Here is a 17,487-nt window from a genome sequence, read left to right as displayed (position 1 = left end):
CAGCATTGCACAAATTTAATCTTTTTTTTAATTCAACTTTGCCCCTTTTTTAATTGGGCCTTGCGTTAGGTTTTTTTTGTTAAATTTTCCCGTTTTTAGGTTTAGTTTTTGCCGGGTTTTCAACCGGGTTATCCCTTCCCGGGGGGTTGTTAAGGAGGTTTTTTGGGGTTTTTTTTTTTTTTTTTTTTTTTTTTTTTTTTTCCTTGTTTTTCCAAACTCACCGGTGGGTTTGGGGTTAATAAATGGTGGGAAGACACAGATTAGCAGCGATTTTTGACATGCATGCAAACACAAAGGTTAAGGTTTGAAAGGTTTCCTGTTTTAAAGCCAGACACATCTCACTATTAATATTTATAAATATAAAATCCCAATAATCTGCATTAGAAGTCAGTTTTCTATAGCTGATATTTTTTTAGTCAAACTTAACGTGCAGATTCACAAACATCATCGTTTGATACCGCGACCCTAAAAAACACACGTTACCAACAGCAGGTTCCCTTCCCGATATGACGACATCATTTCATCCATCTCGCTATTGATTCAAATGCCCCCTCCCCTCCCCAGCACCCCCATCCACCTAATCTCCCCGTCCTCCTCCTCTCTCCTCCAACACCTCCCCCAGCCTCAATTGCTCCATATCTCCATCCATCCTCCCCTCTTTCTCCCCTGGTGACTACCTCACCCCCCAGGCATGGCAGCTGTGTTCTCCTGTAGGCATTACATCACTGCAAGAGCAGCCTTGTTACTGATCCCCTGACAACCAGCGCTATCAACACACACACACACACACACACACACACACACACACACACATACACCAATACACATGCACATACACACACACACTTGTGCACCGACACATATGCTTGTATTTGCGTGCATTGGAGCAAATAACTGTCCATCCTGTCCCTATCCCTTGTGGCGACGTCCTCTCGGTCTTCCTCTCACCTTTGCACCGTTCATCCTCCTCACACGTGGGTGCACACACACACACTATAACACACACACACACACAGTATAACACACACACACACACACACACACTATAACACACACACACATTAAACACACACACATTAAGTCACAGTCTTCATCACCCTAACCTGCCCTATCCAGAGAATGACGTCTCCCCTTCCTGTGATATCTTGACAGATGATCCGTGGTGTAGGATGACACTCCTGTTGCTGCCTGTCTCAGTGGGGAGGGAGGGGGCCGCATGCTCTGATGAAATATATTAAATGGAAGACAAAAAAAAAAAACAAGATTTACATTAGCATGTCGGTGCAAGCTCACCTGGATGAGCATTTTCTTAAGAAGTGTGCTGGGTTTTCCAGAATAATTGCTTGCATTGCTCATTGTGACTGAGATAAATGAGTAAAACAGTCTCACTGCTGTCTTCAGAACTGTATAATAAGTAAAGTAAACAAGTATATCTATTTGTACACATACATATTAGAGCTGGCATAATTTGTCTATTAATAGATTGGTTATTTAACTTAACATTAATCAGTCTTTTAATCATTTGAGCAATTTATCTAACAAAAAACTTAAATAATACCGAGTTCTCAGTGGTGAGGACGTGCTGCCTTTCTTTGTCTTATGTGAGGAAATCTTTTGGTTTGACTATCATTGGCCAAAATATATAAACATATCAAATTTAAAACATATAGTGTTGTCACAGATTTATGTTAAAAAAAAAAGAAACTGCACTTGCTCTGCTATTGTGGAGGCTTTAGAAAGGGTTTATCAGGTCACACCTGTCAATTTTATTTATAGAACCATTCGAAAATCACAAATTAGTTTCAGAAATGTCTCTTAAAGCCTCTTTTTGGAACACCTGAAATCAGAAAAGGGCAAAGAGTTCACTAAATAAAATAAAACAAAAGTACAAGTATCAATAAAAGATGTATTTAATGTGAAATAAAACAGGGTAAACCTCACAAACATGGACAAACATGCAATATGGAGAAACAAAATCCAATTATTAGCTTAATGATACATTAAATATACATAAAACTTTTATTTAAAGATGTTAGCAGTGGTACAACTTTACAGATAAATAACTAGATACTCCAAAATCTTAGCAGTAGTGTGAATTCAAACATGTCCTTTCCTGCTTTCTGCAGTAGTGACAAATTAAAATATGCCTTTTAATCAAAACAGCGTCCACGTTTCTCGTGCCTTCAGGTTTGGAAAGCGGTCCCAGCTAGTTCTGAGGCCCCTTTGGCCTTTACTCACCTTCTCGCCCTCCGTCCTATCCCACTATCTCAGACTCATCCCCACCTCTCTCGCTGTCTGTTTTGGCGGATCTCTGTGTGTGTATGTGTGTGTAAACTGAGCGTTGTCCCAGTAACAAGCCCTGCGCCATAAAAGCACGCTCTAAATCTAAGAGAGAATTTCAGAGGAGGGGGTGCCCGGAGTGACCGTCCCACCTATTTCTGTCGCAGCAGGGCGCACATGTGCAGTCAATAAAAAAGGCCTGGCTGTCATTTATAGCATCTTGGCTGTAATCCTCTAATTAACACACCTACTATTCTGAGCCTTGTTACCCTGCTGAGGACTAAGAGGAGGAGGAGAGGGGCATAAAGCGAGTGAGGGCACGATGTTTGCTTTAGGAACTAGAAAGAGTCCCGACCATTAAAACATCAGCCAGCAGCTACTTTGTTTTGTTGCTGTTGGCTTCCACCGCTGTGGGTTTGCAGGTGTTAGGAAGTGGTGTGTTTCAAAAAGCTGGTTTATGGCTTCGAGCCACACCGGCAGAACAACGAGGTGTGGATTCAAACCGGGGTGATGAGCGGCGCGTTTGAAGTGTAGTGACCCCGGTTGACCACTGTGGAGTGCCACACCTGCTCCGACCGGCTGCAGATGGGCAACAGTGTGCGTGAGTGTGTATCACAGTGGTGTGTGTTTGTTCCCGGCTTGAAACCCTCCCAAAACCAATGTCTGCATGTTTCACAAAGCTCATCATAAGCAAAGTGACCTATTTCCTCTCGCTCCCTCTCCCCCGGTTGAACAGAGGGTGACGTAAGGCTGTTCTCACCCGTGTGCGATCATTCAGGGGTCTGCGGTGATGGGATGAGGTCAGTCAACGCGCAGCTGGCCCCCTAACTGGACATCTTGTATAAGCTTATGTGCCTTTTTTTAGGGCTGAGCAATGAGTTAATGTACTTGAAGCCCATCTGACCTGGTTTGGATGTAATCAGCGTACCGTGATGTCTCAACCTGAGACTGAACAGGCAGTCGGGGGGACTTCTGACCGGCCTGCTCACAGCAGGTGCTGTTTTTAAAATTCTGTTGTATTTATATCTAGCAGGCAGTTGATTGACATAAAAGGCAGCTCAGCAGAACCATCATGCTCAGACTCGACTCTTTTTTAAAAATATGTTTGTTGCGTACATGATTGATTAAATGTTCACAGCAGAATACAAAACCAGAAGCAAGTTTTCCTGTGTTTATATGAACAATTCTGCATTTTAGAACAGCCATGCTCGCATCATAATTTCTTCAATTTCTGTCTCCTCCAGTAGTTTAGTCCTGTACTGCTTTGTTTCCATAGCTGGACTTGTGGCCTACATGTTTGTCATTCCATAGTAAAGTACCAGGAGCCTGTGGCCTGTCAGATGGATGATGGCTGCCGACCACGAGCTTGTTTGGTCTTCTCATCACCTCTGGTTCTTTTGTCTGCTTTCATTTCATTTTTTCCCTCCGTACTTCTGCTCAGCTCTACTTTCTTTCTCTCACTCCTCCTCTCTCCTCACCTCCCTGACTTTACATCCACGAAGACAAGAACAGGGTGTCCAAACACAGGCGCGTTAGACATGAACCAGCGCAGGAAACGTGGTGAAGTCACACACATTCCCTCACCTTCACAGACAAATCAGCTGTCAACACACTGCACAGTCTTAATCCCCCCCTCTGTGGTAAATGTAATGTGCTTAGAAGCTACAGTACATTTAAGGCAGTCAACTTAATGTAGGTATTTACTTTGAAATATTCCTCTTATAAATCTAATACAGATTGAGTCAGAAATCAAATTATTTCATTTAAAAAAGCACAATTCTGCATCTCAGCTGCTGTATTCCTTTTAAACAATTTGCCAGAAACAATCAAACACCACCTTACATGTTAGGAATCACATCTCCATGCACTATAAATTCTCTTCTCTGCAACTAACATCACAGACGCCAGTCAGTGTTGTAGCGACATGTACGCGTTCGCTAACGGCTCGAAAAACTGTGTCTCAGCCTCCATCCTGCCCTGATAGAGGCCTGCTTCTTAGCTAGGCCCCTGAGGTGGCCGCATATTTGCTGGGTGAGTAAGGAATGTGGTTACATGCCTTAGACATTAGCTATGACGGAGTGCTGGCTCCACAAGAGAGGGAGGTAGCAGAGGAGGGAGGGAGGGAGGGAGGAAGGGAGGGAGGCTGGGTAGAGTCTGAGCTCACGGCAAGTGAGCTCATTCACCCCCAGAGCTCGAGGAGAGAGTGCAGCTCCGTCATCCTCTTTGCAGAGAGACAGAGAGGAGGAGGGAGGCAGAGGGAGGAGTGAAGCCAGTGACTGAGCGAATGAGAGTCGGGCAGAGCGGAGCGGCACAACAATAGTGGGCTGCTCTTCTGGCTGTGGACTCACAGAGACAGAGAGAGCGCTCAGAGGAACACACAGACGCTCTGTAAACCAGCTGCAGGCAGATTACAGCTGGCGTTTACATACAGGCATTACAGGCTACTCACTTTTGTTTTTCCCCTCGCTGTCTCTGTGGCGACCATTCTTCGCGAAACCGCAGAATTACCAAATATTGACGCAGGAGCATTGTAGGAATTTTTGTGGTCATTGCATGGCATTTTGGCCATATGTTGACTTGAGGAACGTGGCTACAGACATTTTGGACTAGTTTTTCTTGTACTGTGTCCATTTCTCTGAGGGTCACTACTTGGACACTGGAACAGCCGACTCGACCAGAGTGGACTTTTGTGGACTTGGGGTTTTTTTTTGTACACTCGGACTGAGGGATCACCTCGATCAGCCCTCGAAGGAGAACAGTTCTGTTTGTTTGTTCTGACATTTTTTTGTGTGGCGAAGGGGTCGCTCCATCCCTGAAGGAAGGAGCAGCAGAACATTTGTTGTGTGTGTGTGTGTGTCTGCGTGAGACAGAGTGTGTTCTGGGGGATGCCTCTGGATGTGGTGATTGCCCCAGCGGAGGACTGTTTTTGGCCGGACCTGCAGGACACAGACATGAGGCTGAAGATCAGGGTCCGCCGGATGAAGGAGGGGAGAGAGCTTCGAGGTGTGTATTCACCTGGAGGAGAAGGGATGCGTGTGTGAATGTGTGTTTGCAGGTTAATAATCCTAGAAAATCCCTCTTAGGCGAGCAACATGTTGAGGATGGAGGCCTGTGTGTGTGTGTGTGTGTGTGTGGCGTACATGCAGAAGATGCATGGAACATGGAATGTGATTTATGATGTGGATTACGGAGCTCCTGGGAGCATAGCTGTAAAATACACTATTGTTGGATGCAAGTATGAAAGTTGTGTGCGAGGGGAAAGCCCCCGATAATGGGTTATGCGCTGCAGACGAGTACAAAGGTGCAGTGGACCCTCAGGTATCGATGTGTTCCAGTGCAGGCTTGCCGCAAATGAAAGATAGATGTGAAGTGAATTCTAAGGACGTGTACTGGATCAATAGTGAGATTTACTGCTACAACAGGCTGAAAGAATACGTCACGGGGAACAAGCCAAACCTGTTAATTGTTTTCCCACCTTTTGTTTGTGCAGTTAATTTGTTTAGAGAGGCAGAATAGGAAGAAGAGAGATTAAGAGGATGACATCATGAAGACGAGAGGCGATGAAGAGGAAAGCGAGGAGGGAAAAAGGGCTCTGGGGGGGAAGAATGAGAGCCGTGACCCGCGGTATGACATAGTGCTCATGCTCTCTCAGCCTGTGGTCATTGAGATGTAAAACTATCACAAAGGCTCTTTCTCTTTCTTCTCCTCTGCTCTTGGCTTTCTCTCTCGCTCCTGCTCACTCTTTCTCTCTGCAGAATGGTGTCTTGTGGAGATTATGTTATCAATATGTGTGCAGTGTGCACTGCAGGTGTTTAACATAACACCTTTTCACACAGAGCGATGAGGCAATGCAGAGCAATGGCACTGTGGAAAAATCCTTTTATGCAACAACACAGCAGCATGCATATTGCACAAAATATCTATTATCCATTACAATTATTCAGTGTTATTATTGGATTATTTAAGTAAAGTTTGTATGTAAACGCAGACTCTACATGAATATCAGGACATGTCGAAGCGCTGGGTCACAGCAGTTAGCACACCACCTCGCTACACCTGCCTTTCTTCACACTGTTCGTGCACGTGGACAAGCACAGCTTATGTCTACACAGACAGGTTTTGCTGCTGGAGGTGCCAAGTTCATTAGCTCAGATAAAGCCTGCAAGAAAATCACACGTTTGGCATCAGCGGGTGAAAATAGATCTGCGTGTGTCACAGGTACTGAGGCACTTTAACACATCGCTGTGGAAATAGACTTGTGAATGCAGCCTAAATTACAGGAGGGTTTATAGTCCTATATTGCAGTAACACAGCCCTGTTGAAACAGCCATTGCTCAAAGTGACATATTCCCGCTATCGGCCCAGCAAGATAAAGGAACAATAAACAGTTTAACCATCAGCCGAGACAACATGTTAATCATACAGTCGTTCCCGGCCCGTCATAAAGCTGACGCCGTGCGCCGAAAGCAATGACCTCATCCTACTTGCTCATTCGCGTTCTGTCAATCTCCACATTTCTGACAGACGCGGCGCGCTTTGCCCGCTAAAACACTCTCCTCATCGCTTCTTCGGGCTCCAGCACAGCCTTTGTGGAGCTGAGTGGGACATGTGTGCAATGATGTCATGTTGGGAGGGCTGGGAGGAGGAGGGGGGGTTCACATTCAGATGCTAATGTCCCCTCATAGTGGAGGGGACAGCTGGAGGGGCGCAGAGGATGGCGTCATGTCTCCCCTGATATGAACCACAGAGGAGAGCAATGGAGGGGTGCGGGGGTAGTTATTCAGGCAGATCAATGCCCCCGGGCTGTGGAGAGTTTTGTGTGTGTGTGTGTGTGTGTCCTCTCCATTAACAGACGAGTTAAAGAGGGCAACTGAAAGCAACACAGACGCACACACACAGACACACACAGAGGCGAGAGGAAGGGGGAGAGCTTGTATTGACAAGGCAGTCAATTGTACCAACGGCAGTGATGTAACAGCAGAGCTCCCATTAACCATAACCGCCAGGCAGGTGTTTCATGTGTCTCTCTCCATCTGGTCAATACCTCCACAATTCCTCCTTCATTCATTTTTAAGCTTTCTGCTGCAGTAAAGCTCCCAAAAAAAAGCCCGACTTTGATCCAAATGTCCTCCATTAAACACACTCTTTTTAACGGATAATAACCTGCACTTTCAGACTGAAATACAGATTTTATGTTAAATGCGGGAAATGACTGATGAGAAACGGGGGGGACCTCCGCTCGCTACCAGCGAACAAAGAAGGCCTGAGTGCTTGGCTCTGACAGGGCAAGAGAGGAAAATAAGCAGTTGCATAAATGATGAAGTGGGCAGAGAAAAACGGAAAAAGGAAGTCACCGCTGGCTAGCGCTGCCGATGGCGACACAGTGCCCTCTTTCCCGCTTGCGTGTTTTCCTTCTCCCTGAACTTTTTCTTCTTTCCTTCTTTCTTTCTTTTTTTTTTTTAGAATGTATGTTCAGACCTTGTGTTAGTCACATCCCGACTTCCAGTGAGTGACTGAAAATGACGTTTCGTTTTCGCGGAGGCCTTCGTTCCACAGACGCTGTAGGTTTGTGCTTCTCGTTAAATGTCGAGGGTTCATTTTTTTTTGCAGCTTATCTCTCGACTTGAACGTGGTTTCTGCTGATTATCGCGCTGCACTGAAGGTGAACTCATCTCTCCCGTTTGACTTTCTGATGTCATCTTCACTGACAGCTGGCCTGGTGTGTGTCACGGGGTATTTTCGGTGACCTCAGTGTGAGTGTACGCCGCGTTCATGTGTGCGCTCCGATTGGAATGGACGGATGTGTCATCGTTTTCTCGTGCAGAATGCGAGGCCGCGTCTCTTTGGGCTGTTTGGTGTGTCTATCTGTTTGGTGTGCCCTTGTGTGACACGCCGAGCCAACCGCCGTCAACATCACTGCCCCTGCCTCGTTGTCACGGCAACCCTAAGTAGACCGGGGTCAGGTGACGAGGTGACAATAACACGCTATCTCCTGTGTGACTAACGTCCATTAGCAGCCCGACCATGTAGAGCTTTGACTACAAGGAAGGTGTTTGTAATTGTGTTGACGTAATGTCGCTGCAATGTAATCGCTCCTTTAAAAAAAGCAGGCCGGCACACACAGTCCTGTTTTCTTATCTCTGACTTCAGCCCCTCTCCATGCCAGTAACCCCTTACTCACTTCCCCGCTCGCACACTGGCCGGCCTTCCTGCGCTTTTATGTTTATTTAACGCGAGATGAGGTCAGCTACAGTAATCACGGGTGTAATTATTAATCCAGACTCACGCAAGATCAAACGGGGAACATTTTTAGAGGGGCGCTTTCATTCATGTGTTCACAAACAGACTTTCTCCTGACTGTTACCCACACCGACTGGAACGTCCTGCCGTCTGTCCTTCTAACAACTCTCTAACAATGTCCTCACACAGAAAGGGAAATGGTTGCTGTGTGACGTGAGGCTTTTCCTGTTGATTTAACTGGCTCCAGGAACATACGGCTTCCTCGCACAGATACAGTATATACTATATGTAGCACTGTTTATTTATTTTTGCTTTTCCATGTGTGTGTGTGTGTGTGTGTCCTCCCAACGCCAGCAGCCTGGGAACAGAGAAACCAGGAAGAGATCCTTCAAAGAACCCTTCCTCTCTCTGTTCAATCAATTAGTGATGCTGTAGCACTGCCCACAGGATCACTCGAGAGAAGATCTGGTGGAAGTCGTACAGTTTAGCCCAAAGCCAAGTGTGAGATGTGTGTTTAGTCTACACAATGAGGGCCAAAACGGTTAGATCATATAGCTGGCGCTGGCACGGCAGCACTTCCTCGGCCTCTCCTTCTTTGCATTAAACTTTCCCTCCTGTTTCGTGTAACTTATCTGATCTCTCTTCCTGCATTCATCTAACCCTTCTCTCCACTCCACCCCCCATGTGGAGCGCTGATGTCATCGCTCCGCCGGTTGCCATTAATAGCTGGAAACAGACAGGCCTTCTTCACTTTGCTCTTAAAGGGGCAGTGCACCCAGAATAGCACTGGGTCATGAGGATGCACCCGGCGTCCTCGCTCTCCTCTGAAGCTGTTGTGAAATAGCTCCAAAGACCAAAGTTTTTGCAGCTTTTTTTTTTCTTTCTATCAACTCACCCAAGATCTCGTTCATGCCGCCGACACTGCGTGCTACATGAGCACAGCGGCTGGGTGTGTGTTACAGCGGAAGGCAGCGTCCTGTGTGCGCTACTTTAGAACAGTGATGTCATGTCTCACTCACTCTCACTCCGTGCGTTTTGCGAGTGTGCGTCGTGTGTGTGTGTGTGTGTGTGTGTGTGTGTGTGTGTGTGTTTCGGTGTGCAGCCCAGATTGGGTCAGGCAGGGCTGAACCTAGATTAGGTTCTAATCTCCTTTCTGTGGCTCAGGGTTTCCTTGAAGCACTCGCCCTCCCTTCTTCCTCAGCGAGGTCATTACCCACTCCTCAACACACACACACACACACACACACACACACACCTCACCCCCACCTTCCCTCGTTGTCCCCCACCCTGTAGTTATACAACCACTGTACTGCAGAGTAATGATGAGTGTGTGCATTTGTGTGTGTGTGTGTGTGTGTGTGTGTGTGTGTGTGTGTGTGCGCTTTGGGTGGAGAGGGAATTAAAGACAGTGAGAGTGAATATTAAGCATATGTCGACTGCAGGATTATGTGTCTTCTTCATCTTGTTAATATAAGTGTGTGTGTGTGCATGTGTGTGTTCTCGTGCATGCGTGTGTGTGTGTGTGTGTGCTGTGCGGTTGTCAGGGGGATGTTACTGGGCCTCTGTCCTGGCCCTGCACCTGTGGCCTCTCTCATTCCCCCAGCCTGACGCAATGCACTGCTACAGGACATGAGCTCATGCAGGAAACAGAGCCACACACACACACACACACACACTCGCATACACATATGCCAAAAGTGGAGCCGCCTGCCTCTTAAAGGGCCAGACGCGCATTCCTGGCCGCCCCGCAGTTAACCTAACTCACACACAGGAGCACAGAGAGCCTCATTTTTTGCTTCTGTTGCACTAAGCGGGACCCAGACGCCGTAGCCCAGATTCACCTCTGAAAAGTCTATTGAGCGTCCGTCTGCCCTGCAAACGCCGCGTTGTGCAATGTTCCTGGGAGTCACAGTTCCCAGTATGCTGTGCGGCCGTTCTGTGGAAAACCATTAGTGTAGCTAACCGGCTCTCTCCCTCTCTTCTCTCCCTGCAGGAGGCTTTGCAGCTTTCTCCTCCTGCTTCCCCGGCCTGTGCGAAGGGAAGCCTGCCACTGCTCTGCCTATGAGCTTGTCCCAGCCCTGTCTGCCGGTGGCTAACGTAGGGCCCACTCGCATCCTGCCACACCTCTACCTGGGATCACAGAAAGACGTCCTCAACAAGGTAGAATTTATTCCCTCGTTAATTGTCTTCAATTAAAGATGGCTGACTTGTTACCTGGCAGCAGATCATGACCATATACCCTTTGTGTCTCTACCTCTGTAGGATCTGATGGCTCAGAATGGGATCACCTATGTGCTGAACGCCAGCAACACCTGCCCCAAACCAGACTTCATCAGCGAGAGCCATTTCATGCGCATCCCAGTAAACGACAACTACTGTGAGAAGTTGCTTCCCTGGCTGGATAAAACTAACGAATTCATAGGTAAGAGATGGGAAAATACAGTAAAACAAGATATGATGTGTTTGGATTAAAGGTGAAGAGAGAAGTTTGTTCATAAGGAAGTGAATTCATCTCAAGTTATGCGCTAAAGAATGCCGCGATATTCAATACAACACATCCGCACATTGTCCAGGCTGATGAGCATTCACGTGCAGCCCAGGTAACAATAGTGTCGGGTGTAACGCGCCTGTACTCTTCCTGGTAATGTCAGTTCGCTGATTGTCTCCAGAGACTTTCTGCTAAGGAGGAGACCTGTCAGGGATCTGTAGCGCTGTGTGTATTCATGTATAATTGTGTGTATTCATTCGTGTTCGTTTCCCTTCCCGACAGACAAAGCTAAGGTGTCAAACTGCAGAGTCATTGTGCACTGCCTGGCTGGAATCTCACGTTCAGCAACCATCGCCATCGCATACATCATGAAGACAATGGGCTTGTCATCGGATGATGCCTACAGGTACGCTCGCTCCTCCCACCCACCGCCAGCTGAGCTAAGGTGTCAGCCGCAGTAAAAAGACAACTCACGGTCAAAAGAAATGCTAGATGACCCCTTCCCCCCAATTGTGTGAATTGAAATTGTTAGCTGGCTGCCAGGGAGCAGAGTTTGTAAATAAAAGGTTTAGCTTTGCCCTGTCAGGACAACGCTGGCATATTATTCTGTGCTGTGCAGCAGTAAAACTCTTCACATCCTCTGCGTAGGTCATTTAGGGTAATTCTGACCTTCAAAAGTTATTTACTGTAAAATCTTTTCCTCTGACTTATTTTTTCTGTTTTTCTTCTGACAGGTTTGTGAAGGACAGAAGACCGTCCATATCGCCTAACTTCAACTTCCTGGGTCAGCTGCTGGAGTTTGAGAAGGGCCTGCGATTACTCCAAGCTTTAACCTCTGACGACAAGAAGTCTGACAACAACACCAAGCAGAGCTCAGAGGTCAATGGAGTCACCACAGGCTTCGAGATGAATGGCCACCACAGCAACTACGACTCATCTGTTGCTGAGCCACACATCCCACCAGAACCCAAGCTGCCGTCACCCACATCCCTCCAGCAAGGCTTCAACGGCCTGCACCTCTCTGCGGAGAGGATCATGGACACTAACCGGCTCAAGCGCTCCTTCTCCCTGGACATTAAGTCTGTCTACTCCCCGAGCAGCCCCCACTGCCCCAGCCTGGTGCCCACACACTCTGAAGACGTCCCCAAGCTGTGCAAGCTTGACAGCCCAGGAACAGGCACCTCCAACGGTGTCTGCTCTCCCGTCCTAGACAGCCCCAGCTCCTCTGATTCACCTTTCCCCTCACCAGGCAGCGGGGGCAGCATAGGAGGTTTGGGGCTTGGTGGAGGTGAAGGAGTCCATCGATCTGTTTCATCCTCATCCAGACCCAGAAGAAAAACCAAGCACAGCTGCGGCAGTTCCCCGGTCCACTCCCAACCGCACCAACCTCCACAGTCCCTCAACTTATTGTTGGACCGCAAGAGCCCCAGCCTGGATGAAAACCTGAAGGGCTCCCTGCTGCTCTCACTCCCCTCTGTGCCCACAGTGGGGTCTGGGGCCATGTGGACCAAACATAGAGACACTGTCCAGGCCACCACTCCCGTCACTCCAGTCACCCCAACCACAGATGCTCCCTGGCACTTTGGGGCAGAGGAAGGGGGTGAGGGGGAGATGGAGCTGGGAGGAGGAAGTGGAGGGGGAGAGGAGTCCTCGGTAAGGTTCGGTAGCAGCTCGGCATATGTGGCGTTTGGGTGCAGCGAAGGCGTGCGGTTACGAGAGAAATCGCAGAGGGAGAAGCCGTCGGCACCACAGACACAGAGAGACCACCGGGACTCGACGTCGTCGTCGTCGGTGACCATGTCAAGCAGCTCAAACAACAGCGGACCCGCGTCAGAGAAACAGTTCAAACGGCGCAGCTGTCAGATGGAGTTTGAGGAGGGCATCTCCGAGACGAGGTCCCGAGAAGAACTGGGCAAGATCGGAAAGCAGTCAAGCTTCTCTGGGAGCATGGAGATCATCGAGGTATCCTGACAGATAATGGACATGATCAGAGCTGTCCCTTGGGGGCAAAAATGGACCTGCTTAGAGGGAGAAGAGGACTTATGAGGTGGAGCAGAAGAGATTTTTTTTGTGCTCCCCTCTCAGACAGTGTTAAAGACTCCAACAAAGAGAAGGACACATACAAGCTGAGAGTAAATGTGAAAAGGTTAGCAAGCGAACTAGCTTTCGCACCTGGACAGACAGAGCCTCAGATGTGGTGCTTAGCAGACCATACCCATCCTGAACTCTTGTGAAAATGTGCAGAAAAGTCTGAGGGAGGGGGAGGCAAAGGGGGAGACTGTAGGTACTGAAACTCTTTATGTTTATGAGCTCTGTCACAGATAAAAAGAAAGAACCCAGGGCAAATGTCATGTTGCATCCTTAATATATAGAATTCCCCTATTTTGACAGAGCTCAGACACAAACTGCTTGCCTGTGGTCAAATGTAGTGTGCTTCAGTGGGTGTATAGCTTGTGATTTGAACCAAGCCCCATTTTTCCTCCCAAAGCTTCACCCCAGTGTCAGAGAGCCTCAGAACCTCGCACGGCTATGTCTGCACCCTTCCCGCTGGCTCTGCCTGCTACAGACTCTGCATAACAACATCAACAACAGTGGTGGACTCCTTAACAGCACCGTCTACTCACATTACCACAGCACAAGGCAGAGCGATCCTAAGGACTTGACACAAAGGCGGTACTGCATCCAAACGATGAAGGATCCTCGGCAATCTGTTGATGAAAAGACTGTGACGACGGGCAGCGTTTCCCCCCTAAAGCACAGAGTGTCTCTCCTGACTTTGGCTCCCTTGTTTCCAGTGTTAACAGCGTGACGGGACTGAGGTTTAAGGATGCTGACGGGGGTTCACTTAATGACCCCTCAGCTCCTTCATAGACCCCTCCAAGCCCCCCGCCCACTGCTCCCAGTCACCACCTATGGTCACCACTGAGCATGCACCTGAGAGGCTGACTACAGACAGACAAATACTATATATACAATATGAATATATATAGCAATTTTAATGGACTTCTGTTCAGTTATGGTTTTAATTTATTGTATTGGTTCATTCTGGTAATGAGAAATAATATAATGTTTTGTGGATTTCTTTCTTTTTTTTTTTTTTCTTTTGTTGAATTATTATTATTATTATTATTTGCTGTATGGTATTTATGAACACACACTCATACAAATACACGCATTCAACAAATTCAAGCAAGCAATATGTGCAGTTCCTTCTTTGGGGAGAGTGATGTATGGCTTTGAAATGCACTTTTCTGCTTTCTGGTAACAGTCCAATTGCCATTCACACCTTGGCAAACACGATACTCCGAAAGCCATTCGGAGGGCGACACAGACGTCCCACTAATGAGATTTTTAAGAGCAGAATCTCTGTTTTGGCTCAGCTGCAGTGTGAGTTCATGGATTTATCAAAATTTGAGGGCTCAAGCGTCGACTAAAAAGACTGTTTTGTTTGACTGCGTATAGAGGAAGACACTTTCTCATCACTCGTACACAGTGGAACGTTTTCTGCCAGTTTCATGAGGGCTTGCATAAAAACAACTATATGCAAACAGGCACACATTCTTTCACTAGTTGGAGATTTAAAGACTCAAACCAAGTGTCCTCTCCGAGCCAGCGCCAGTTCATCATTCATCAGAGCGTCCCACCAAAGCCGAAACCAACACACACACACACACCCCATACTGTATGCACTTACACTTATCTCGACACATGTAAAGCAAAGGCCCTACACACACCCTTTTGTTCATTCTCAGGGGATCTTTCAGTGAGCCAAGCCCAACACAGGGTACACAGCTGCTGGTACATCAGCACAATGCATGTCCATAAAGCTCCCTTGCTTTCTCTCTCTGTCATTTTTAATTTTTATTTTTTTTGCTCTTATTTCTTATTTTCCAAAGCTTTGATAAAAACAGCATAACAAAATGGAAATTAAACAAAAAAAAAAGTGAGGATCTTCACATCCTGAGGTGAAAGAATTGAAAAACTTTGCTCTCCTGGTGCGAGACGGTTATTTATTTATGATGTAAAATGTGTTTTTTTTTTTTTTCCTTGGACCCTTGATTAGCTTTACTCTCTGGCGATCTCTGACTTTTGACCTTATGCTGCTGCAGCTACAGTAAGTTCAGACATAGATTCCTATGTTTCCCCCCCGAGGCTCAAGCAACCTCTCCTCCTCTCCTACGCACCCTCCTCCCTATATTTTTAAGAAATGTTGTTAGAATTATTTATGACATGTAACAAGGATGATGCAGGCTGTCCCATTTGCTAAAATTGTTGTTATTGAATTATTATTATTATTATTATTATTATTATTATTATTATTATGTTGTGTAAATAGCAACGCATCTAAGAACACTGATGAATTTAGATGAGTTTTTAAAAAGAAAATCCTGATACCTTAGGCTGCTTGATGCAAAAATACCTCAGGTTCTATTGAAAGGCTTTTCCTTCCCCTGTACATGTTTTGTGAAAATGAGACAAAAATACAGACATGACAAAATACAAACTCCTCTCTGCTTCTTCTTCTTCTCCTCCTTCCTCCTCCTCCTCCTCTTCTTCTTCTTCTTCTTGTGTGTTCGCATGGGGGTTTGTAAACAGTGCTGGGAAGGGAATTCCGCCATCGGACCAACAACACATTACGACATCCACAGTCCTGGAGACTCGCTATTGATTTTGTGTTTAACAAACTCCACTCCGACCACACAACACAGCTTCATTGATTTTCTTTTCCTCTCCGGCATTGCCAGTGCCACACGGTTCCATATGCTGGTGAATTATTTAATAGAGACGATGCATTCGGAATTGCTTTCGAGAAAAACACGTCCATCCCACATCAACTTTAGACTGGATTGTTGCTTCTTGTTCAGGATTGAAAGTGATGGAAGGATGGAGGAAAGTACGGGTAGCAATCAAAATCATGATTTCTAAAGTATCATCAGCTAAATATACTTAAGTATAAAGCCACAGCCAGGAGTGGGTTAGCTTAGCTTAGCAAAAGGAAACAAACAGCCAGGTAACAAAATCCACCTACAGCACTGCTAAAACTAACAGACTATCAAATATTTTGTTTAATCTGCTCACATACATATCAAAGTGCAACAAAAGAAAAGTTGATATTTTGGGAGGACAAAAAAAAAAAGATCCAAGCTAGCTGTCTCCTTGTTGCTAAACTACGCTAACTATTGCACATCAAAAAAGCAAATACTTACCAAAAGTGACCGTTCACTCTGAAGGATGGAGTACAGTAATACTCAAGTACCTCAACATTATACTTAGTTACTTGCTTGATTGCATTTAGACTTATAGTTACAGCTTCTCTGAAAATTTTCAACATACAGAAAATGAAAATAAATATTGAAAAATCATAAATATAAAGGATTATTGGGACAGTGGACCAGCTCTGTCCATAGGTGGGGTTGTTGAGGGGGTCATGGGAGTTGGACCATCCAGTTCACATTTGTGCGTGGACTCAATAAAAGCCACAGGGCATCAGGGTACCTGGACCGTTATAACAAGCCTTCCGGTCCTTGTACAACCAAAGTGTTCGTATTCTTGGCATGAAATCAAACACGTTTCCAGTAGGTGTTGATCTCTGCCAGGGTTGCCCCTTGTCTCTGATCCTGATCTTCTTCATGAAATTCCTGAATAGGATCTCAAGGTGGTGCCTGTGTTAGGGGTGTGTCTGGTTTGGGAACCTCAGACTCATGGCTCTCTGTAGAAAAGCAGTGGAGTTTAAGTATCTCTGGATTTTCTACACCAGTGATGAGAAAACACCGTCCGGTATCCGGTACCAAAGTTTCGTGGTGAAGAGGGAGCTGAGGCGGAAGGTTAAGCTCTTAAAATTGCTGCTAGTCAATCTATGATCCAAACCTCCCCTATGGTTATGGAATCTGAGTAGTATCTGAAATAATTTGTTCACGGATACAAGCGGCAAAAGTGAGTTTACGCCATAGGGTGGTCCGGCTCAGCCTTAAAGATCAGGTAAGGAGTTCGGACATTCGGAGGTAGTGGACTCCCTACTCCTTCGTGTTCCTGGGTGCTATTATTTGGAGGTTTTCCAGGAATGTCCACCAGCGAGGAGACCCTGAAGTAGGCCCAGAATTTGCTGGAGAGACTTCATATCTCAGCTGGCCTGGAACACCTTGGGATCCTCCAGGAGGAACTGGAAAAACATACCAGTCAGTCAGAACTGATGAAGCCTCTCGGATGAGAGGTGAAACGTCTTCAAGAAACTTAAGCAAGTCCAGTTGTTACGATTAATCTACGAGAATATCCATGACCTGGATGACTGAGAATCTTCACAGACATCCTGGGAAAAGGAACATCTTAAACCCCCCACTTAGCTGGATCCCGACAGTGTTCATTCACAACTAAAGAAAACGTGGAAACGGCACAAACTTGAATGTGCCTCCATCGATGATACTTTCCCACAGGGTTGAAGAGGCCTGAGGCACAAGACAGAGGAATATGGAAAACCATAC

General features: G+C 46.5%; 1 protein-coding gene across 1 annotated transcript; it reads left to right on the top strand.

Moving 5' to 3' along the window:
- Window positions 1–4,464: 4,464 nt before the first annotated feature.
- dusp8a (dual specificity phosphatase 8a) lies at window positions 4,465–15,512 on the top strand. Its single transcript, XM_008303214.1, has 5 exons — window positions 4,465–5,283; window positions 10,514–10,680; window positions 10,783–10,942; window positions 11,291–11,414; window positions 11,743–15,512. The coding sequence occupies exons 1-5, from the start codon at window positions 5,166–5,168 to the stop codon at window positions 12,977–12,979; spliced, it is 1,806 nt and encodes a 601-aa protein (XP_008301436.1). The 5' UTR covers window positions 4,465–5,165; the 3' UTR covers window positions 12,980–15,512.
- Window positions 15,513–17,487: the final 1,975 nt, after the last annotated feature.

Source organism: Stegastes partitus, unplaced genomic scaffold (genome assembly GCF_000690725.1).
Source record: "Stegastes partitus isolate 25-593 unplaced genomic scaffold, Stegastes_partitus-1.0.2 Scaffold1959, whole genome shotgun sequence".
NCBI classification, from domain to species: Eukaryota; Metazoa; Chordata; class Actinopteri; family Pomacentridae; genus Stegastes; species Stegastes partitus.
This window is presented reverse-complemented; position numbering and strand designations above follow the sequence as displayed.